This window comes from Seriola aureovittata, chromosome 1 (assembly GCF_021018895.1).
Source record: "Seriola aureovittata isolate HTS-2021-v1 ecotype China chromosome 1, ASM2101889v1, whole genome shotgun sequence".
Classification (NCBI taxonomy): Eukaryota; Metazoa; Chordata; class Actinopteri; order Carangiformes; family Carangidae; genus Seriola; species Seriola aureovittata.
Genome location: NC_079364.1, coordinates 32,088,277 through 32,112,964, shown reverse-complemented (window position 1 = coordinate 32,112,964; position 24,688 = coordinate 32,088,277). Strand labels below are relative to the sequence as shown.

Here is a 24,688-nt window from a genome sequence, read left to right as displayed (position 1 = left end):
CTCAATAAATCAATCATTCTCTTTTTTAATGAGGATGGCCAACGTGACACCTGGAGCTCCACATTTTGAATTACAGTCCAGGTAAACATGTCGCTACGCTCACCAGCGTGATAGACATGGTTCAGGTTTTAAAGTAGTATTTACAAAAATGATTTTGAAATTCTTTGTGGATCATACTAGGATCATGTTTGACGTAATATGAAGATGAAACTATTTCTTTATTATTAGCAGATTATCAACAATCAGTGTTTCCATTTAAAAGAGGCAAATCTGACTGAATAAAACATTAAAATATTTTCAGAAATAAAGAAACATCATTCATTTTCTCTTGGCTGTACATACGCCACTGTGGTGGACACGAAACATGATGATCATAATTTCTTAAAGATGTTCAAAGTGAATTTAAAATGGAATTCAACTTAAAAGACACATCAGCGGCTCCTGGCAGTGTGTTTCAGCTGCTGTATTCATGTGTTAACATTCCAGACAACAATAAGCTTCCTCTGAGAAAGCTGTCAGAGCATCATGACAGGGAGAGTTCTGGGTTTAAAGGAATGAAAGTGGTGAATGTGATGATTCATGCCACAGTTGTCACAGCCTCCAGCACGCCCACCTATAATGTATGATGAGGTATTCTTCCTGATCTCCACTTCCAAGTGTGCTTGGCACGCCGACAGTGCACAGGGCAGAGGAGTATACCCAGAAAAAAGAACATCTGGACCAGATGATGGCGCTATATGAAAGTTCATGGGATCACAGTGATTACAAATCGTCCTCACGGGACAATGAATGTCTGTACCAAAGTTCACGGTAACCCGTCAAGATAAAAACCAAAAGTAAACGTCATGGTGGTGCTAGAGAAAAAGCCTGGGGATCACCAAAGACTTTCAGGTACTTGCCTTGATACTTGATGAGTCACGAAGTGAAAAAACTGTCATGTTGTCTTAAGACGTGAAAATATGACGTCTTAACACGGACCTCAAACTAGACATTTTGGATGAATTTGTGTTCCATACATGTGTGCCTTCTTCACCAAAGGAACTGACGCTTGCGCAACCAACTGCCATGTCTTTCCATTTCGTGAGATGGCTTGGATGGATAACGCACCAACCCACACACACACACATGCACACACAACTTAAGAGACAGAAGAAGCCACCAGGGAGTGCACAAAGCTGACTGGAAATTAATCATCATAAATCTTACACTTGGGAACATTGTTAGCATAATCTTGTTTGATTAAATTGGAATTTTTGAACCACGGTAATAAATACACTGGGATGTGGAAATCATTACTGAATACAATTATCCAGACAAATTGGACAAAAATCCTCATTAGCAGTACAGTGCATTACAGGGTGTAACCCTGCTGCTAGAACTGGATAAATCAGGAAAGGAAAGAGGAAAGGAAAAGAGAACAAATGAAAGGAAAGGAGCAGAAACAAGATGACGTTAAAAACAGCAAATCCCTCCAGTATCCTCATGTTGGAGAGCAGGTGGATGACTCCATATCAGTGAAAGCCAGTGTATCCCTAACCTTGGCCTTTGTGCTGCGCAGCTGAAGGCACAGGCAGTGTGCTGAGATAAAAAGTCACGTGACCTGGATTAAACTGCTTTATATTCTGGGCTGCATCTTTATGCTTTAAATATAATGCCTCTCTGCCAGGCTTCCTACTGGTGTGTGTGTGTGTGTGTGTGTGTGTGTGTATGTGTGTGTGTGTGTGTGTGTGCATATGGTGGAGAGAGCCATGTTGGCTGCAGTTTTACAACTTTTTAACTGGATCTAAATTCTTGTTTTAATGCACTTCCAAAGTGAAGTGATTGAGTTGGAGACAGAATCCTCATTTCTTCTCCTTTAACAAAAAAAAAAAAGCTGAATAAGGAAACGCTTCCCAGTGAAACACAAAGAAAGACTTTTGTACTACAAAGACTGTACTTCTGTAACATACTGACTTGGTTTTATTTACTCAGACAGCTGAAGCCTCACAGTAACTTCAGAATAAACTACATTTTTGGCAGAAGGAGCAGCATGGATTTTACCTCCCATTACTTACACTGGAGGCACATTAGAGATCGTTTGATGGCCAGAATGATCCAGTAGGAATGATGGCAGCCAGAATGAACAGTTTCAATGTATGTTTTTGACTGAGCCCCAACAGCAGGACCAGCCCTATAAATGCTGCCGTGGACTACGATCATTGGTCAGCCGAATGCTGCGCATGCATTGGTTGTTGCTCTTTCAAAATGAATATGGCGTGAACAAGAAGTGTTGCCACCTTAGCAACTCTCTCGCTAGATTAACTGACTTTGCAGCGAAAAAAATCTAGTGACTTTTGGACAAAGCTTATCTACTCAGCAGTATTGGCCCAAGAGCACAAGAAACACCTCTCTGTGACCTTTTTCCCACCAGCATTATCAGGTATAAGCAGGTTTTTTTTTTTAAACACGAGTAAATCCACTAATAAAAGCAGATTGACCTCTTCTCCACCGCCAATGGAGTTTGTCTTTCTGTTCGGACTGAGGAAACACACAACTGCAGGAGTGATGTCATCACATGCAGCTACAGAGCGCACACACAGATGCAGTGAAGAGAGAGTGAGCTGCTAGCCACCGTGCAGACTGGTAAAACAGATCTGTCACGTCTCATCCTCGGGTCGGAGCTCCTGTAAAAGTGTCCGTGTGAGAGGCTTCGGTCAGTGATCGTGCCAAAATCACTGCACAGTCTTTGTCCTTGATTTATGTGTTTGGTGATTTTGTTATGAAAATCAGGATTTGAGCAGTTTAGAGCTTCCTGTGACATGGTCCGGTCAGAGACTAGAATGTGACATAGTACATTCGAAACCAAAGTAGCAGCGACACCACTTGTTATGCTAGAGGAAGTTCCTCGCCTCGGGTCACTGTAGAGGTAACTGTCTTGTGAGAGGAAACTACAGTTCAGTTACCCAGGTGTTTTGTGGTGTCTGTGTTCTCTTATTCAGGTATTGCCTGCACACAGGTCACTCACATGTCATTTACCACTGGAGATAGTTCACTGCCTGTTTCCAGCTGTGAAGGTAGTGATGAGGTAGACAGCCATAACTAACAGCGCGTGCCTGTTTGTCTCATGGTCAATTAGTCTCTCTTTGTGGGACAGATCTACAACATGAGTTAGGTTGGATGTGAGCTCATGTTTATATGTAGGGTTTAAATACACAGCCCCAGAGATTTGGGGTGGTACTACTGTTTAACTTGTTGACTGCATTGCTCAACACTCTTAGAGTATCAGGGCCACATTGAGGAAAAACACATCTGAAATTACAAGAATAAAGTCATAATTTTGAGAATAAAATCATAATATTACAAGAATAAAGTTTAATTTAATTTAACGTGGAGCATCTTGTGAAGTTGTACTTTAGCAGAGGTTTCACTAATAAGGAGAAAATTCATCTTTTGGCTCATCATCATCCTCATCATCATCATCATCATCATCATCATCATCATCATCATCATCATCATATCATCAGGACACTGGAAAGATTGTGAACAAAATTAGCCAGAAGCAGCTCAGGCTGCCACTAACTGTCCTTTCAACTGTTTGATTGGTTGTTGTAATATTCCTAAATATTGTGTTTTTTTTCTCTCAAAATTGTACATTTTTGTAATATTATGACTTTAATCTGGTAATCTTATGACTTTTTTCTTGAAATATTATGATTTTATTCTCATAGAATTCTGTAAGAGCGTGTGTGATGTGCTTTACTCCGGGAGGTTAGTTCAGCGTCTCTAGAAATGACATTTATATGCAACTAAACTGCAACAGCAAGTAGGGAACAAAACTGCAACTGGATATTTTCTATCAGTGTAATAAAGTCACATTATTAATCAACATATCTGGTGAGCACATTAGTTGGTGTTGTAGTAGACTTGTTTATCCATCATTTGAATTTATACAGTTAAGAATAAAGTTTTTTAATTTGGTTTGTTGGTTTGTTGTTTCACTGCTGATGTGTGATCACAAGTTGTGAAACTGATCATTTGTTGACCTTTAAAATGTTGGTGGATAATTGAAAATGCCATCTATCATTTAGAGGGATGGGAAATAATTACAAGTGCTGCAACACTCACATAATTTAACTTCACAAACTTAGACAGATTGTAACAAAATGGCTCTAGAGTCACACTAAAGTTTGTGTGTGTGAGTCTAAGAAAGAGAGAGAGAGGGACAGCTTTAACTAATGAGCTCTAGCTATTGCCGGTGTGTTTTCAGCCTCTGCCCTTTCACAGTGTGAGTCTCTCCTCTACAGGACCACTCTGGCACTTCTAATTATTTGTCTTCTTGTAGCTTTAAGACATTAGAGGAAATCACTTTGTTTATTTCATTGTCTTTGTCATTCTTGTCAGTCTCTCTAAACAGAATTATAGCCTTGAAGAGTTACTCTGTTTGCATGTGAAACTGTTCCTGACTGGATCTTTGTTCATTTTATAGCTTTATATGGAAGAAATCTAATCAATTCATCCTTGAGTCCGAGTGAATGTTTGTGCCAAATTTGAAGAAGTTCCGTCAAGGTGTTACTGAGATATCACGGCCATGAGAATGGGACGGACGGACAGACAACCCAAAAAATGATACGGTCGCCAGACGTACAAATGTTGTGGCAGAGAGAAAACGACCTTGTTATAACAGAACTAATTTTATCATGTACAGCACTTTGGTACCTTCTGGTTGTTTTTTAAAGTGCTTTATAAATAAAGCTGGATTGGATTGCATTGGAACGAATGTGTTTGACGAAGTTTAGAGAGATGAAGCTTGTTCTTACGTCGTGAGTCTCATGCGTCTGTGACAGAACAAATGTTCTTATTTATACAATACAAGCTTCTATTTTTAATCAACACTGTGGTAGTGGAGGCGTGTTGTTGAAGTGGCTACACAATAAACTCTGCAACGCTCTCACATGTAACTTCACACTGAATGAATGTATTGTCTTTGTATCAGGTGTAAAGGAGAAACACAAACTACATTATCGTTAGCAACAGATTTCCATGCAATATGAAACTGCAAACTCTGAAACATGATATTGCTGCTTCACCCACACGCTCTCTCTACGTGGAGACAACGGTCCCTGTCAACATCACAATACCAAGGTTCTTTATCCTTATTAGGGATTATGTGCTGGATCCTTGTTCCCAGGCAGATAACCTCTCTGAACGGCTAAAAATAAGCACACACGAGCTTAGTGATTGTTCGCAGGTACTATCAGTGTAGGCAATGTATCGAGCACACTAAAAACAATTCTGTTCAATTCTAAACAGAAAATTGTGCATTACGGGGGATTAATGTTCCATATATTACTGCTCCACTAATAAAAAAAATGAAAAGAATGACTATAATGAAGCTGCTTTTAATCCATATACAGCTACCATTCCTAAAAATAAGTATTGTAAGTTAGTAAATCATTCCATCAAATGGAAATATTCTTATGCATCATTACCACGGTTCAGCCTGACATGTTTAGTATCTTTGGAAACTTGTGGGACCACCTGGCAGATCCATGGGAGGTCATATGTCTTACCTGCAGTCTTGTCGTGGGTTGGCCACATATCCTGGATAAGCTCCCTCAGTGATATCACGGCACATTTTGCTGTCTCGGTCTGAAGGCAGCAGGGTCCCCGCTCGCACCATCAGACCCAGACAGTGGTCAAACGTGTTCCTCTCTTCTGGACCGTCCTCCATGAAGAAGCAGTGGCCCAGCATGTCATAACCTACCACGTCTTTTACCTGGGAGGGAGAAGACACGTCGAATTATACTGATTATGGGCTGACAAGATGTCACAGGATGTCACATTACAGTAACTCCCAGCAAAGAGTACAATTGGCTGTGAAAGTATCAACTTTCCAAAACCTAATTCCTCATTTCTCACCGCCCTCTGTGATATGCACCATTATCTAACATGGGTGGCTCCGCTTTATCTTCCATGTTATATTAAGTGACTTCTTGCAAAGCGACTGTGCAAGAAGACTCCATCATTAATATAAAGATGGAGCTGGATACTGTTTTCTAAGACAATGCCCTAATTCCAGCGAAGGTTTGTCAATGTGCTTGTGTGTATGTCAGTGTGAGTGAGAGAGAGAGAGAGAGTGGGGCACAGAGTGGTTGAGCAAATCAATGCGCTGGGTGCAGCTCTACAGTGAAAGCAGGTTTTATCCATTTGAAATAGTAATATATATTTTTGGTACATTATGAAGCTGGCAGGACTAGTTTGACTGTGACAGAGGACGTCAGTAGAGTGGTTGGTCCTTCAATGAGGCCAAGGACACATTTGTGTTCACACTGCTAAAAGAATATGGACACATGTGGTCCAGACCATATCTGAACGTGGTCTGAGTGACTAGATCTCAAATGTGTCCTCAATGCGTCTTGGGTGCGTTCACACACCTGAACGTAGAGCTGACCACTTGTGATCAGATCATCCGAGAGAAGATGTTAATACCAGATCTGAACAGGTCTGAACAAGGCCTTCGTGTTGCCTTCAGACTGAGGCTATTTTTTCCAGTCTTTGTGCTAAAGTAACTCGCTGCTGGATACAGAACTGAGAGGGCAATCAATCCTCTTGTCTAACTCTCGGCATGAAATCAAACAATTGTATATCCCAAAATGTCACTATATAAAGTATACTATAATATACTATTACATATACTACAGTGTAATACTATAACTTCTTGTTAAATTATGTTCCTTGCAAATACATCAAGTAAAGACGAGATAAAAAAAAAAAACTTTAACTGACCAGCAGTCCGTTGGAGCCATGGATGGTTATGCAGCGGGAGAAGGAGTGGTGGATGGACAGATCTCTGACAGAGGTGGGGGGGTCGTAGCCTCCCCTCTCATCCACATCTCCATTCATATGGAAATGGATGGGATAGTGTCCCATTGTCTGCTGGCCCATGTGCCGCAGCTCCAGTCCAGATATATGAACTGCCCTAAATCCCCGCTCCACCTGGGGACAACACACAAACTTCAGTTACTCCTGCACGGAGATCAGGTTGTTGTGTCAAACAAAAGCTCTCACTGTAATCACTGGGCACAGCAAAGACAAACAAATGCAATGATTTAAAGGCTGTTTCAACAGAAGGTGTTTGTGAAGGTAATATATCAAAATAAAAGGAGGAAGAATAATGTGGGAAGGGAATGTGGGAAGTATGATGGACAAATGTAAGGATGAAGGAGGGGAGGTAGGGAACAAGGGTAAGAAATGGTTGAAGACTGAAAGGTGGGACAGAAGAACTGAAAAGAGGACTTATGAAAGGGGAGGGTGGATGTTAGACCGTTCACAAATGAATAAAGAAAGGAAGGAAGGAGGGAAAGCATGGGAGGATACAAGGATGGAGGAAGTAAGGAAGCATGAAAGAAAACAGGTATTGACTAGAAATGAAAGGAGGAGAATGAGAAGAAGCATGGAGGGAGGTTAAAGGTTGTCAGGTGCAGAAAGGAAGGAAACAAGGATTGCATGAATGAAAGGATGTAGAGGGAAGAAACATGGGATAGAAAAATGATGTAACATAGACAAAGAGATGGAGAGACAGAACAGAGGAAAGCAGAATGAATAACAGAAAGAAGGGATGAAAGGACACATTAGAGGCAGAGTGACTCTGTGATGAAAAGCAGCTTTGTTCCCCAAACTAGAGCCACTGTTGCACATATCAGGAGAAAACCTCTTATCTCACACTTTGTGATTTTCATTGTAACTTCACATGAAAAATGACGGACTTGCAGTTGAAACAAAGTCTCAGCCCATGACCAGCTGATATTGGTGGAGATACAAGTCATATCACAACTGTCAGGAGGGACGATGCTGCGAGGCGTTCATTTTGACGGGCTTTCCCTGGTGTGAGTGTGCCGCTCGTCCTCGATGTTCACACACCCATCCATGAGAAATATGTGACATGGAAATTTATAATAGGATGTGATGATGAAAGCTTTCCATTGAGAGAGAGAGAGAGAGAGAGAGAGAGAGAGAGGCGTGAAGGCAGTAGGAGTACAACCAGCCCCTCCCTCTCTCTCTCGCTGTCTATGTCTCTTCTGTGCTCCTCAGTCCTTTCCTGTCTCCTCTGTCTCTTTTAATCCTGTTGACAGGCTGCATGCTGCTGAGCATCTTAACCTTCTTCTCTTTAACTTTAATCATACAGCAGTACATTACATTTACACATGCAGGCTTTATCATCCTGTCGTCAGCCAGTCTAGGGATGGCAAAGTGCTGTTGGTTGGCAAATCTCAGCTTCAGGATACTGTCAATCCCAACAAGGTCCACTTTTCCATCTTTTTTTTTCCCAGAGCTTTCAACCTTATCACACGGCCTTCATCTGCAGATGGAGTTTGTGCAGTTGTCACAGAGTCGGATATGTTCATCCATCATCGTCTGCTGACGTACACTACATGACACAGTTAAACTTCGGTGCCTAATACTGGATGGATTGGATTGAATTTAGATCAGACCTTTATGTTCCCCTCAGGATGAATTGTAATGACTTGGTGATCCTCTGACTGTTCATCTCACCATCATCTGGTTAACATTTAAATTTATCAAAGCTTTGGTTTATGACTACAAACTTAACATTCCCCTCGGCCACAGCTGGACTTTATATTTATTACCAGATAATTATCTGTGAGTTGTCAGTCAAACGAGTTACTGTCAGGTCTGTTTACATCAGATCTGCAGTAGGCAACATACAGTGATAGCAACTCTTCTAATAACAGAACAGATATAAACTAAACTTTCTCAAGTAACAGGAAACATGTTGCCATGGATACAGTGAATTAAACTGTGGGTTTCAACTTGAGCCCTGTTGTTTTTTTTTAGCCCATGTTTGTTTACACGTTGGAAAATGAAGTAACTGAATGATCTATTTTAACTTCCTGTTTGTTATCTACCATTGATGTAGTGACAACTATCACTGATCACTGACTGAGGAGCTTCTTCTTCTCTGATCTCTGATCAGATTTATGGAGGTTTATTTGCAGTGTTGTTTTCATGTCTGTGTTCTGACTGAATCATGACTCAGATTTTTGTCTGATGTCATATTCAGGTGTTTTTGGATGTTGATGTTTGATGATTGTTAAATGATCCTACTGATCTGATTTGTTTTGGAGAGTTTGAGTGTTTTGATACGAGTAATATCACACATGAGGAGCTCTCAGACACTTTGATTTTATCAAAGAAGCTCAAAGAAGGGAAAACGGTTGGAGATCCCTGATGTAATTGTAAGCAATGCTAGCATGCTAACATTGGCACTCAGCCTCACAGACCGTGCTAGTGACTTTTTTAAACCCAGATTTCTTCTCTGTGAACTTCACTATGGAGAATCAACGTGCCATGAAAAAATGCATCCAACTCTACTAAGAAACTTTTCATTATTTTGAGCTGTTAATAGAGACTGAAGGTTTCCCTCTCTGTCTCTGATTTGTTTGCATGCAATCTCTTATATTTCTGCTTTCCCAGAGTGTGATGCACTCATGCGGAGGGGTGGAGCAGCCTTCAGGAGTGGGAAACTGTCCTCTGGGTGGTGAGGTCAATGGGACACTGTCAATGACTCAAACCATCATCTGATGTGAAAGCAAACCTGTGTTTAATGCAACTCATTGGTCTTAGCTGTGGAGTGAGTTCAGTCAGCACACAGTCTGTCACACATCTGGCTTCACTCAGCTGCAGGAGATTCCAGCTCTGAACGAAAACCTCACAACTACTCAGAAAAATGAAAAAATGAACTAAACATTTCGGTATTTGCTTTTCTTTATTTTTTTTAATCAATATTTGTTATAATTGGATTTGGCTGGTCCCACTGCACCACTGCACTTTGACTGTAGAAGGCAAATGTATTCACTGATGAGGAGTCTTTGAATAATACAGTGCCACATTTTTTCTGTGTTGAAAGAATTTAAACAGCAACTAAAATAAGAGGGAAATTTGCCTATTCATGAACACCAGGGTTGAGGTTAGACTCAGACTTTGTTTATTGATTTTTGACGTGCCTCTGTATTTGTTGATCATCAGATGCAGGGACACAGTCTGACTTCCGTAATGAGCCTTTTATTATTTATATTTTTCAGTGAGGGATAATTTATATCAATGTTTTTTTATATGTTTAAAGTTGAACAGGTCTGCATCAACAAAATAAAGCTTGCATCAGAGCCTTCCTTTAATATACAGGGGGTTATAATAAATAAAGATTTGGAAATGGCCTCAGTACAAATGATAACAATTGATTATGCTATCAGTCAACCCAGGCCTAATCACACAGATCTGCTCAGTACATGTCTATTAAGAAAACATTTATTCAGGCCATTTATTTGATCATCTATTGATAACAAATAACTGAATAAATGCTGCTTTCTTTAAAGGATATCATTTTCTTCTGCACTCTCCTATCTGACATGTTATATAGCTGTTAATATCAGATAACAACAATGTCGTCCTGCCTATAGGAAAACAGAAAACGCTGTAACGTGTTGTTCTGGAAGCAATGACTGTCCCGTTTTGCTGATTAGGTTGAAGGACTTGCGGATTCAGGTTTTTTTTTATTTTCTTTATTTTGTCAACTCAAATTATTGTAAAAAGACATTTTCAGTGACCATGCTACTCAGAATCATCCACAGACAGTGGCAGGGAGAGTTTGGGTTAACTCTGGACGACATTTCTTTTACATCCAGTGCCAATGTGATTTTTTTTTGTTGCTTTCTACAATAAATAAAAAATATTAACTACAACATTGGGAGGCCACCTTAGACAATACCAACCATCCTCTCCACAACATTCTGGCAGGACAGAAGCAGCTGCAGCTGCATCAAACGTCTCATCTCACTGCAGAACAGAGAGGTTCAGGAGAGCCTTTGTTCCCACTGCCATCAGGTTATACAACACCTCAGCCAGAGGAAATGGATCATGAACTGGACTAATTTAACTATTATTTTTTATTTATTATTTATTATGAACTACTACTATTATTATTATTATTATTATTATTATTATTATTATTACTAATGAGCTACTGGACACCTGAATTTCCCCTAGGGAATAAATAAAGTATCTATCTATCTATCTATTGTTAACATTAGGAGAATTGATTATCCAACTATAACAGAGGAATCTCTGTTATAGTTGAATAATCAATCAGTCTGTATTTCGATTGCCTTGACACATTTGTCATCCGATCGACTTCAGACTTTGCGGGTGTGTTGCTGAGGACCCAAGGAAATTACAGTGTTGACTGTGACGTTTCTTGATAAGCAATTCTCTTTAATTGATGTAGAAAACGGTGGAACTATAATACACGGAGAGTGTTTACAGCACACAGTTTTTGCAATCTAGGGTCGTAGAAATATGGTCCTGAAATCAGCCTCCGGTGTGCCTATTCGCTAGGTGGCAAAAAGTAGGGTCCTAAAACTGTGGTACTATTGGCAGTGGCACTAAACGTTGGCACTTTTTTTTTGTGTGTAAATAAATACAAATGTGAGGGACTGTATCGTCCAATATAGACTGAAATTTTTGGGACACTTTTTTGGCCAATGTTTTTATTTTTTTATTTCTGTCCGACCCAACCTCCTTCCTAGAGTGAACTAAAACCTCTGATGCGCATACAAAATAACTGAACAAAAAACCAATATCTGAGTAGCTGGTGATTAGAAAAGTATCAACTCAAGGTCCACTTACTGACTTGTGTTGTAGCTTTTCACCCTGTTCATGCTGCTCAATAGCTTGGTAAGTTGTAAGTTTGGTCATTTGCCATGAAACTGTAGTTGTTCAAACTTTGGATTATTTTAATGACCTAGGACTTAAAGGCCAAAATGTAGTATGTGGACTTTGAGTTGAGATGATTTTATCATCTGCTATTTCCAAGGGGAAAAATTATAGGAACTGACAAGCTCAAAGGAGAGGAGCTCTCACAGAAAAACGCAGAGAGATCTGAAACAAGTCACTGCTGAGTTCCAATCTCCAGGCAGCACACTATGATCCCTGGTGGAAACTGGTTCATAAGTGATCACGTGGTTGTCCTTTTTTTAAATAACAAGGTGATTTACTGTACCTTTACATGTCCACCAAACGTGTCGAAGGTGAAGAATTTGCAGGCCTCGTTGCCGTAGCAGCCAGGCTCCATCTCACCACGGAGCAGGATGTTACGACTCAGCAGGCCGACCTCCGCCCTCATGTCCACCCCGTCCACTTCCTCACCCATGTGGATGAACTGGGCCTTACCTACACACACACACACACACACACACACACACACACACACACACACAACACACACACACACAAAGGAAACAAATGATAAAGTGCACTTTTCTCAGTCTCTGTTTAAACTGTGCTCAGCTTTGTAGAATGGACGGTTGAGTAACAGTGAAGCTTCAGACATCACTGTCAGAAGATGAGTAGAGATTCACACACCAGTTTTCAAAAGATGTCTCTATTTTGTGTCTTTTCTAACGGCCCTTGAGCTGAGGTAATGGGTGTGTGTGTGTGTGTGTGTGTTCGTGTGTGGCAGAGCAGATGTTTCAGATAAATGAGATGGAGGATATAATATTGAAGCTGAGTCAGAGTTTGTAGCACAAATATATATATATATATATATATATTTAAAGGACAGGCAGGCAGCTTATGGTGATCAGACAGATGCACTCAGATACACACTGATGCATAAGAAAAAATACACACACACACGCACACTTGATACTTTGTTTCAGTGTTTTGAAATGCTGAAATGCTAACCCAACAGCATTGTAACGATGGCTGAAGACTGGTCAGTAAACAGCTGTTAATTCTCACGCTAGCTATGTCGCAAAACTTACAATGCAAACAGCTAAGCTTCTTTAATTTTCAAAATTGAATTTATGTTAAAAAGTTTGAGGAGAGAGTGTGAGTAAGAGAGAGAGAGGAACTGAACCAGATGTTATTGACTCACAAGGTTTATTAGTCTCCCCTTTTTTACCACACCTATTATCACCCACTGAAACAACTGACTCTGAAATACATCAAAGTGTCAGGGAGGTCATGCGTCTCTCTCACATACGCCTCATCTCTTGGCCTTGGTGTAACACACTATGAAACCAATGACATGGACCCCTCCATTACCAGTGGAAATTTCTCCCCCGTCTCCACACAGGATGGAGCTCAGTCAGAATGACCACAGGGTTCTTGATCACCTCTCTCACCATGACCCTTATTGGCCGGACCACCAGTCCTGGTTGTTTCAAGCTTCTGAGTTAAATTTCAAGTGTCACGGCAAAGGCTCTGAATACTGACATCAATGTGATAACTCAGTTTTTCCTCCTTAATAAATTTGCTAAAATGTTATAAAATTCTGTTTTTGCTTAGTCATTATGGGATGTTGAGTATAGGTTGATGAGGGGAAATGTAACATGACAAAATGTTACTTTCCAAATGTACTGTAAACCTCCTTAATCTGAACTTGCTGCTTCCTGACCACATGTTGGTTTCCCTCCCTCAGTCTGCTGCTACAGGAGACTCAAAACAAAAGCCACAATGCACTGGACTGTCTTTCACTCCTGTACATGAGCACATGCCTGCGCTGTCCTGGGTTCCCTTTCAGCCTGGAGAAATAGATGACCCCACTGATTGTCATTGTATAATTCACACTCTGATTGAAATCACCAGTATGAGATCTTTCTCTCATTCCTTTCACATCCTCACATGTTTTCCAGTCATGTGTTCTGGGAAATGAAATTTCTCACTGTTATTAGTCACAGGGAGCCACAAACATGAGGAGCCGTGCTGCACAGCTCAAATTCATCCTTGCATTCTGTCTAACAGCTGTTAAAAACGTGACTTCAGTTTTGTGGTGATGCACAAGCAGCTGAGAGAGAAAGAGAGAGAGAGAGAGAGAGAGAGAGAGAGAGAGAGAGAGAGAAAGAAAGTCTGAGTGCAGAGGAGAGAGAATCTATTCTCGGTGCCTCAGACTTGGTCCCACCATGGGACTCATGCAGTCTGGGGAGCCAGTTTTCTATCTCTTCCCCTGCATTAGGACATATACATATTAACACACACACACACACACACTCACACACACACACACACACATGCAGTGAAGACAAGTAGCTGAAAGCAAGGATATGTAGCTCAAATGAACTGTATGTCCCATGTTCACTATTTACATACAGGTGAAACTCAAAAAATTAGAATATTGTGCAAAAGTTCATTCAAGTCAGCAATTCAACTTCAAATGTGAAACTAACATGTGATATAAACTCAGTACATGCAAAGTGAGATATGTCAAGGCTTTATTTGTTATAATCTTGATGATCATGGCTTACAGTTTTTGAAAACCCCAAATTCAAAATCTCAGAAAATTAGAATATTTGGAAAAGGTTCAATACTATAGGCTCAAAGTGTCACATGCTCATCAGCTAATTAATCCAAAACACCTGTGAAGGGTTCCTGAGTCTTTAAATGGTCTCTCAGTCTGGTTCAGTAGAATTCACAATCATGGGGAAGACTGCTGACCAACAGTTGTGCAGAAAACCATCATTGACACCCTCCACAAGGAGGGAAAGCCTCAAAAGGTAATTGCAAAAGAAGTTGGATGTTCTCAAAGTGCTGTATCAAAGCACATTAATAGAAAGTTAGCTGGAAGGGAAAAGTGTGGAAGAAAAAGGTGCGCAAGCCGCAGGGATGACCGGAGTCTGGAGAGGATTGTCAGGAAAAGGCCATTCAAAAGTGTGGGGGAACTTCACAAGGAGTGGACCGAGGCTGGAGTTAGTACATCAAGAGCCACCACACACAGACGGATCCTGCAAATGGGCTTCAAATGTCGTATTCCTCTTATCAAGCCGCTCCTGAACAACAAACAACGTCAGAAGCGTCTTACCAGGGCTAAATACAAAAAGAACTGGTCTGTTGCTCAGTGGTCCAAAGTCCTCTTTTACGATGAGAGCAAATTTTGCATCTCATTTGGAAACCAAGTTCCCAGAGTCTGGAGGAAGAATGGAGATGCACACAATCCAGGATGCATGAAGTCCAGTGTGAAGTTTCCTCAGTCTGTGTTGGTTTGGGGAGCCATGTCATCTGCTGGTGTTGGTCCACTGTGCTTTATTGAGTCCAGAGTCAACGCAGCTGTTTATCAGGAGATTTTAGAATACTTCGTGGTTCCTTCAGCAGACAAGCTGAAGATGCTGACTTCATTTTCCAACAGGATATGGCACTTGCCCACACTGCCAAAAGTACCAAAACCTGGTTAAATAACCATCAGATAACGGTGCTTGATTGGCCAGGAAACTCGCCAGACCTGAACCCCATAGAGAATTTATGGGGCATTGCCAAGAGAAAGATGAGAGACATGAGACCGAACAACAAAGCATCCTGGTCTTCCATAACACTTGAGCAGTGCCACAGGCTGATAGCATCCATGCCACGCTGCATTGAGGCAGTAATTCATGCAAAAGGGGCCCAAACCAAGTACTAAGTACATATGCAAGATTAAACCTTTCAGAGGGCCAATATTTCTCTGTTTAAAATCCCCTTTCTATTAATTGTATGTGATATTCTAATTTTTGGAGATTTTCAATTTGAGGTTTTCATAAGTTGTAAGCCATAATCATCAAAATTATATCAAATGAAGGCTTGAAATATCTTGAGTTGCATGTTTTGAACCTATGTCATACATTAGTTTCACCTTGTAATTCTAATTGCTGGAATAAACGAACCTTTGCACGATATTCTAATTTTTTGAGTTTCACCTGTATATTAAAAAATGTGGAGGAGTCTTGTGTGGGTTATTGTTGGTGGGACACGTTACACTACACTAATCTTAAAATATGCTGTGTTGGCATATTTCTATGAAGCCTATAAGCATGTGTACAGCTGTGTGTAACTGAAGCTGGCTACATTCAGGAGGTCAGTCATTTCATCCTTGTGCTTGAGAATCATTCAGTGTTTAGAAATATCACAACACTCGTCACTTCTGCGTTCTCTGATTACAACAGAAGTCGATGACAGTGTCGCAACTCTCTTTTTCAATGCTGGGATAAAGGAGCTTCGTCGTCATGGTTATGATAATTAACCCACAGTTAAGATTGAGGATCGGTCCTGGAAAAAAGACAAAACGCTGACTTCCCATCCATATCAAAACTTAATTAATCATGATTATGACTATGAATGCCGCCCAAAAAAAAATGACCAAAGTTCCATTTTAAAATGTCATCAGTATTTTGACCATGCTGCTAACATCTGTCACTAATGTCACAAATCTGGGCTAATATAACGAGCTTAAAAAGTGGACTTTTCTGCGATCTCAGAGATCGTACTGGGGCCAGTCAAGGCATTTTTTAATTGATCGGTATCGGCTTTGTTGAGCCTGAACTTAAGCCTGATTTTTTTTTTTTTTCACATCAGCTGTCACACAGGTGTTGTAAACAGAGAGCACAATTTGTAGCAGCTCAGCTAATCTGTCTGCAGTGTGTAAATATTTTACAATGGAAAGTCAAAGCATATCGTGAGGTGGTAGTAACAGAGCTCCGTTCAATACCATAAAATAAACACAAAAGGAATACAGTGAGTTCACTCAGGTAACTCGGGCAGAAGCTGCACCCAGGTAACACACACTGGAGGAGACTTTGAGATGGAGAGAGAGAAATTTCCTCGAGACAGCAGGAGGCTAAAAAGATTACAGAGCAGGTGACTGAATTCGTGACTTTGGATGAGCAGCCAGTCTTGGTGGCAGAGAACATCACTGTTCGTTGGACCTTTTGGAGCCATGCTTCACCCTCCCCTCTCCACACTGCATCTCTGACACCGCCGTACCACAGCTTTACAACAAGGCTACGAGGTCTTTTATCAGACGCTTGCTTGGCATACGCTTACTGCACACTAGATCAACCCCACTTTTGATTTCAAAATAATAATAAAATAATGTGTACTTGTGACCATGTAATGTATCCACTGCCGCGAGGGTTGATACCTGTTCGTGGGGTTTGTGAGTTTTGAGAGGGGAGTTTGCTGACTGGTTGCCTCTGGTGTCTGTTTGTTGTGTTTGTCTACATCTAAAATCACTTTCCTAAACATTGAGGGCATTTTCAAGTTATTTTGACATCATGTTGATGTAAAAAAAAATCATATTTACGGCGTGGAGATCTATGATTTTGTACAAATGCCAATCTCACTGACGTGTAGGATTGTTTGGCCTTGGTGGAGGTATGCGCTCTACTGAGTGCCATCCTAGTTTGTTATTTATTTGCTGGGTGTGATCACTTCTCAGTGGATGAGTTGCGAAGACACAGCCTGGCTTTACCAGCCTGGGTAAATATCAGGATAGAAATAGAATAATGCTAAATCCATCAGCACTGCTCCAGGCCATTGATCCACTTACTCCACATCTATTTTCGACTCATCATCATTAATTCCATTTAGAACTGTCAAAAGTTCAACATGTAAAAACCAGGCACTAGTTATTGGACTCAAAATGATAAATAGACCTGGGCTATCTGTCTTTGTGTCTCAACAACGCACCCTCCCTGTTTGTGTGTGACCTCAGGCGTATTATCACAAAAACAACGCTGCAGAGTGACATGAGGGCAATAATTAATGAAAAGGATTACAGTGAGGAGGAGGATGATAGGAGGTCTGAGCAGCAGCCCCCCCGGGGCTCACAAAAAAGGATTTTCACTCTGGCTGGGCAAAACACGCAGTGACGTCAAAGAGCTGAGAGAAAACAGAGACGCGGGAGGTGTGGGAGAAGTTTAATGGACTTATCTTCTGATGCAGCTGGGCAGGAGACAAATGCCAGCAGCTCATACAGAGATATGAAAATAAATAGATGCACTCCTACAACCACAGCGGAAGAAATGCTAACTTGAAATCTTTTGGTCAGTGAGTCGGTGACAGGATGCGACAGCTATGAGAGGACACATCACATTGCATTAACGCTGACTTTTATCCGTCGCAGGCACAAACTCTTTTCAAAGCGACTATGACAAAGGTCATTTGAATCAGAACGGTGAGGACTGTAGAGGCTGACCTGAAGAATGTTCTGCCCAATGTGTGTGCAATGCAGAAAGAAAGAAAATAAGTCTATATTTTTGTATATGTTCATGTGTGTTGTGTGTGTGTGTGTGTGTGTGTGTGTGTGTGTGTGTGTGTGTGTGTGTGTGTGTGTGTGTGGGTGTGTGTGTGTGGGCCCAAACATACGGTGGCCCTGAGAGCGCAACACACTGCAACTTCAGTGCAACACATGCAAACAGACAAAACACAAACAACGACAGAAAACATCTTCATCAATTTGATAACACATGAACTGCAAATATTCATAACAAACACAATGGAAGTGTTTCCAGGGGACAGTAAAAAGTGATGAACCTGGCTGGGATGCATGTGTAAATGCTTCAAAAGTCACAATTGGGCATTGAACAACAAGTCCCAGCCGGGTTCATCACTTTTTTAAAAAAGTTATTATTTGCCTTAAATGTGTAATGTGTAAGATCTGGTTATAATTTTAGTTTAAAATGAAAAAAATGAACTAACACTATCAATAGTATGTGAAGGAGCCACAGTGATGACATCATGACCAAGACCTCCATCTGTTGTATTTCAGAGATATCTACTGAAATGAGCATGCTAACCAGCTAGCTGTGGCTGTGTGGTAATACCACTTAATGACACTACATGCTGTGAGTCAGTGTAGCGTCTAGTCTGCCCTCAGACCCACAAAGAAGAAGAGCTTCCTCCAGAGCTGGAAGTTACGCTACAGCTCCGACAAAAAAAATAAAATGGAATTAAAATTCCTGACTAACATAACAGAAATGCAGAGATGTCTGAAGCCAATAGAAAGTGATCTTTATCTCCATCCTGAAGGACCGCTCCGACAAGAAACTACGTTCAATGGCAAAGAAGCAAAACACGGGTGAATGCTGGCAGTTCTGCTGTAGCCTGACACCCATGTGTCATGCAGTATCCCCTTGGCTTCATATTTTTATAGGTAAATAAAAACATACTGTTTGTATTCCAAGTATTCATCATTTGTTTCAGTGTGTTCAACAATTTTAACTTTCAACAATAAATGCACATGTAATTTATAAGGAACATTGTGAAAACAACAACATCATTAACTGGACAGGGGCGAAGAGGTGAAATGCTGCCCCCTATGAAGGTGGAGCAAGTGATCTTACACATTACACCTTTAATTCCAATTATAAGAGAGAGAGAAAAGAGAGAGAGAGAGCGGTTGGACTTGAACCCCAAAAAATCAAACCCTGTCTGAGGTGACATTTTTCCAAACAAGCTCACCACAATAATACTGAAGTAGTAGGCACTATTGATTTTGGGGATGTCTGGGGAGTTAGGTGGTCTGTGAGTTTTATTTTAGTGGCTAAGTGGTCCATGGTGTGAAGAATTCAGAGAAACCCTGCTCTAGACTGTCTCAACCTGGCCTCTATTAGACTCTGTGTTTATGAGCATAACCACACACACATACACACACACACATTTGTACTAATATCTCTGTGAGGATATTCATTGACATAATAAATTCCCTAGCCGCTTACCCCTCTTTCTCCTTATATAATACAAGACATGATGAGAGAAATAATCATCAACTCCATGACAGTGTTTCCACCTTGAACTGCAGTGAACCAATGACAGTCTCGTAAACACAGATTCAGACAGCCAGGGTTTCATACGTCACAAACCTAAGGAACCAATCCTGTCAACTGGTGGGGACGGGGGGCGGGGCTAAATAACGATGAAACCTTGTAAGTACAGAGAGAGTTAGCATTTGCACAGCCACTAACACTGTGTCAGCCGTTGCTAGTAACAAGTTATCAAACAACATAAACAAATAAAAGATGCTAACTACGCTAAGTGTTCTGATCCGTCTGCTAGTCTCTGGTTCTGGTCTCAACAGACTCCTCATCTGAGTCTGGGTCTGACTGAGTCTCTCTGATGTTTCCTCCTCTAACCATCTTGATACTCTCTGCTCTTTCACCTGTCAAAAACTGTGACTTTGTCACTGCACAGGATTTTTACAGAGTTTAAAACATGTCTGGAGAGGAACTTTATCACAAAGTCTTAACCCTCAAACAGCCCTCTGAAGCCGTGAGGACCGGGCAAAATGTCCTCACTCTATAAGGTATATAACGCAAACTAGATAGAAGTACAAGTACACACACATCCATTCATTCAGCAGTCTATGAATAAAAATGATCAAATTCTAAAAAAAATGTTGCTTTTCAGATTTCAGTTCATGCTGACACCTGTAGTTAGTGCTGGAAACAGCGAATCTGCTTACACAGTTGTCACAGGTCGGCCAAACAAACTGTCAGCGCAGAGGATCCGTCACCTGCTGCAAAGTAGGAGCAGCCAGAAAGATTCTTCATACTGAAAGTAAATGTTCTCTGTTCCATGTAAGATTGAGCAACCTGGGGATTTGTTCGGAACCTGTCTGATACTCATTTTTCTTGACTGTTTGAATTGTTTTTGAGCAACGTCGCAGTGTTTCAAGATTACAGTTATTACTTCGGTGACCATAGCATATCTTTCATAACTGAAGTCATCTAAATAAAATTCAATATGTAATAAACCAGTGTTTTCCATAAAGCAGTTGCTGATTCAGTCAGAAAGTGTCAGTCACTTAACATTATCTTTACAGAAAAAAAAAAAAAGTGGAGCTTTACTTCTGGACACCTGAAATAAATCTTAATACAATACCTGAGGACAGTCAGCGATACTGAATTTGTAATCAAGTGTAATGTGTCTTCCATTTCACGTTTAGGCGCCGTTCTGCACAGGAAAAGAGCTCTATGTCAGTAACAATTAAAACTACTATATAGAGAAGTCACAGAATATAGATTGACAATTGATTATTGAAGTAAACAAGACTAGGTCAAAACCTAGTATATGTCTGGACCACCTGTCAAATCCTGATTTAATAACTGTAACATGATCAGAGAGAAAGTTACTTCAGCTCCAAACGTAACAGACTTTTATTAGAGGAAGTTTCTTTATGTCTAACTCCCTCTGTTTGATATGTAGAGTTGGTCATAGTCGTTAGTACGAAGCCTCGTTACTGATGACTTCTCTCTCTCTCTCCCTCTCTCCTGCTCTCTCAGCTCAGTGTGTTTTATGTTTAGTTCTTCCTCTGCCTCCTTTAGTAATAATGATACATGGAATGAAAGTAGTTTATTTGCTGTAATGGAGGTGAGCCCCAGGTCAGCATCCGTACACAGTCCAGTCCTGAACCAGGTTTATACGGAGTCTGTTTCAAACAAAGCCGGTAAACCTAGAGACAATGAGCTGCAGCTGTAAACACCCCCGCTAATAGAACCTGTTTGATCCAGAAACTCCAACTCAGTGACGAGGCACCTCGCCAGCGGTGGAAGTATAATCAGTCAGTCAGTCAGCCAGTCAGTCAGCCAGTCAGTCATTCAGGGACATTTCAGATTATAGGGCCAGTCCCACTGTTGCAGACAAATAAAACATTACAGCCATAAATAGAATCAGAAATGGAGTTTAATATAATGAAATAAAAACCTCTCAGTTCTTTTGATGGAGCTCTAACTCTAACTGTGATTACAGTGAATATGACTCAAACTAAAAGTGATTGGCTTATGTTATCCCAGCATTTAAACTGTGACACTATCTGCCTGATGGGTTTAAAGGTCACCTGAATGCACTGCCATCTTCAGAAATGAGTTCATGCCACAGTTTTCCCTTCCTGTGTGGCCAATGTATTGCTTTTATGCTTGGTCTTTTTCCATTACCCCATTTTGTTTCTTGGTCTCTCACCTTTTGCTTTTAACTTTGAGAAACACTTCACAATAAAGTGGTTTGTGTTCTATTATAGAAGTAAAGTTGACTTTATGTCTTTTACGTTTAGGAATAAAATGGCTATAATGAAAATATTGTTGACTGGAGTCTGGTAAAGGTTTTGCTGCAGCCTCAGTGACTGACCTGAAATGTCCAGTGCATCTCACTGCTGCTGTCCTGAAACTCAGCGGTGACCTGTGGTGAGAGTGGGATGATGGAAACGGACCGACCCACATTGGCCTTTTCAGCATGGGGTCTATTTTTTCAGCTGGATTTCACATGAATATCTACAACATCAAATCTTCGAATACAAATATTGAATGTGTATGTACCTTACTTTGCTTCCGCCCCCATTACCTCTGTTTTCTCTTTTTTTATTGCTCCATGCTGGCGACAGTCAGAGGAATAATGTTTCAGGTTGTCTGACTGTCCGCCCCATTCTTGTGGACATGAAATCTCAGTAATGCCTTGATGGAACTTCTTCAAATTTGACACAAACATTCACTTGGACTCAAGGATTAACTGATTAGAGTTTGGTGGTTGAAGGTCCAAGGTCAAGTTCAGTGTGACCTCAGAAAACATTTTTTAGCCATAATTCAAGATTTCACACAAATGGGTCATATTGTATATGACTCTGGATAAACAGGGATGTGACCTGAAACGAGTCTGAGTGGAAGAGGCAGACAACCACGAGGAGGTGATTTTAGTTTTTTAAATCTACCCATTCAGGAAGGTGTTGGGACTCAATACATTCAAGTTGGTGGAGACCATATGTTCTTTTGTTCTATAGACAAAGGAAAAACAGCTCTCTTGCAGGCCATACTGCAACACTTCAACAGCAGCGATGCGAGTGGACAAGTTTACTTCAGTTTACTGCAGCTACGACACAAAGTCTGACAGCTGATTTTTGGAGCAACCGAAGATAGAGCAGAATTAGCGTGGAACAGCTGACTCTTCCGTGAAGTAGTTCCTCTTCACACATTTTATACAAGTACACAGGGGTTAAAGTGGACCACAACCACCAGGAATGGTGTTCCGACACCTTTGATTCATAAGTTAATAAATCTGAGAGGTTAAACAGAGAGAAGCCCCTCCTCACAAGGTGATGGTCCTTTTAATTTCATGGTTGCAAAAGAAGCAATGACCAAACACACATAAAAAAATCTGTGTTATTAATCCATGAGGTCATTATAAAGCTCAGCTCTATGTGTAATTTAGAAAGTTCCACCCATGCAACACCGGGGATTGAACTGGTGCTTTCTATTTCCACTGAGTGCTACATGAAACCATGTGCACACAAAGACATAGGTTACAGATAAAGTACTGATGCAGTGGCTCCGTATCAAGGAGCTAACTTCTGTAATAGTCTGTCTTAAGAGTGTGATGTTGAGCATAACCAAAGACACTGTCCCACAGCAGGACCCGTCACCACAGCAGCTGAAACAGGACATCTGAGAACCAGTGTGGATGCTGTGTTTCCACAACTCACAAAAAGTGATAAGACATGACCCTCTAAAAAGATAAAAGAAAGAGAATGCTTAGTAATAGTTGAATTTAATATGCTTGTAAATTTCTGTAAGCACACTGTACACACTGTTTATGGTTCTCTAACCTGCCAAGTACTACCATGTTCTGGAATAGTTGGGTGAATTTGAAATGAATTCCTTTGAGATGCATTGCTATGATTTGCTAAATATTCCCCCACATTTTTTGACATCAATTTTTTAAGCTAAACAATGATAAATTCATGGATGATGAACATGAAGCATTTGCCCTCCTTACCGAGGAAAGTAGATGCGCCAGAGGCGATTCACAGCGTGGAAAACACGCCTCGGTTCTGTTTTAAGCTGAGAACCTTTCCTCTATTTTAAGCTCCAGAAAAACCTGACGTCTAATGTTCAGATGAGTGAAGTCCTCAGCCTCTGTTCTCACTCACACTCTCTCCTCTCTTGTTACATGTTAAATAGCAGGTTGTAGCAACAGGACAGACTTTCCATTGATTTTATTGGCTCAGTCACACTGTGCCACAAAACACAAATATACAGGCGAGACAAATTCATGGCGATGCCTGAATAAATGAGTGGAGAAACATAACAAATACAGATGCTTCCACACAGGTGCACTGCGTGGTACAGTTAAGTAATCAACATCCCATCATGGTCCATGGTGTGTATAAAAATGAAGGAATTTGTATGATAAAGATCTAAAAGGCGTTGAAAGAGGGTTCACTGTTGGGGCAGTAGCTTCAGTCACAGATACGCTCAGCTGACTGCTGGATCAATAGGAGCAGAGACTAAAGTGACATTTGCATTTAGTTACTTTTCCAAGCAAATCATCATTTTGTCTATAAAATCTCAAAAGATGGAAACAGTGAATGTTTTGTTTGATAAATGAATTTAGCAATTAATCAATTGTTAAAATTGTTGCTGAATGATTTAATAATTGATTTATCAATTAATCAAATTAACTATAATATTACTATCTATTCTTAAAATGTAAGATCCTTAACATGTTCATGATACCACAGTCAGTTGAGGAATTAAGATCACATTCTGCCTTTCCTCTGCACTGGAGTCAAACTTCAGGCTTTCACAGAACAGAGAGCTGTAACCACGTCACATGTCCTAAAACCAAAAACTGCTCTTCTTTCTGTTAGTGTGTGGACTAAACAGCAGGGAGACAACATGTTAATTAGTGATGTGTAGAGGTGATTTTTTAATCATTCCTTAATAAATCAGTGTTTAGTCAGAGTTGTGGGGGCAGTGTGAGCATTATGACTGAGTTTTCCAGCCAGCGGTCTCTGGAGATGAGTGAGGAAGGAAAGTTACTCTTTCCCCTACTACAGCGGCTTCTATCAAAAGACTGATCCAGTAAAGTATCCAGCTCTCCAACATGCTGAGCAGACTTT

The 24,688-nt window shown here is 40.6% G+C and overlaps 1 protein-coding gene across 4 annotated transcripts in view; it reads right to left on the bottom strand.

The window, feature by feature from the left end:
- cemip (cell migration inducing hyaluronidase 1) overlaps positions 1-24,688 on the bottom strand; it is a 188,722-nt gene that overhangs the window by 31,746 nt on the left and 132,288 nt on the right. For all 4 annotated transcript variants that reach the window (XM_056377399.1, XM_056377392.1, XM_056377384.1 and 1 more), the window contains exons 12-14: positions 12,056-12,225; positions 6,766-6,975; positions 5,550-5,755 (exon numbers count right to left, since the gene is read on the bottom strand). In XM_056377399.1, the coding sequence (XP_056233374.1) occupies positions 5,550-5,755; positions 6,766-6,975; positions 12,056-12,225 (586 nt within the window). The remainder of the gene's footprint in view (positions 1-5,549; positions 5,756-6,765; positions 6,976-12,055; positions 12,226-24,688) is intronic.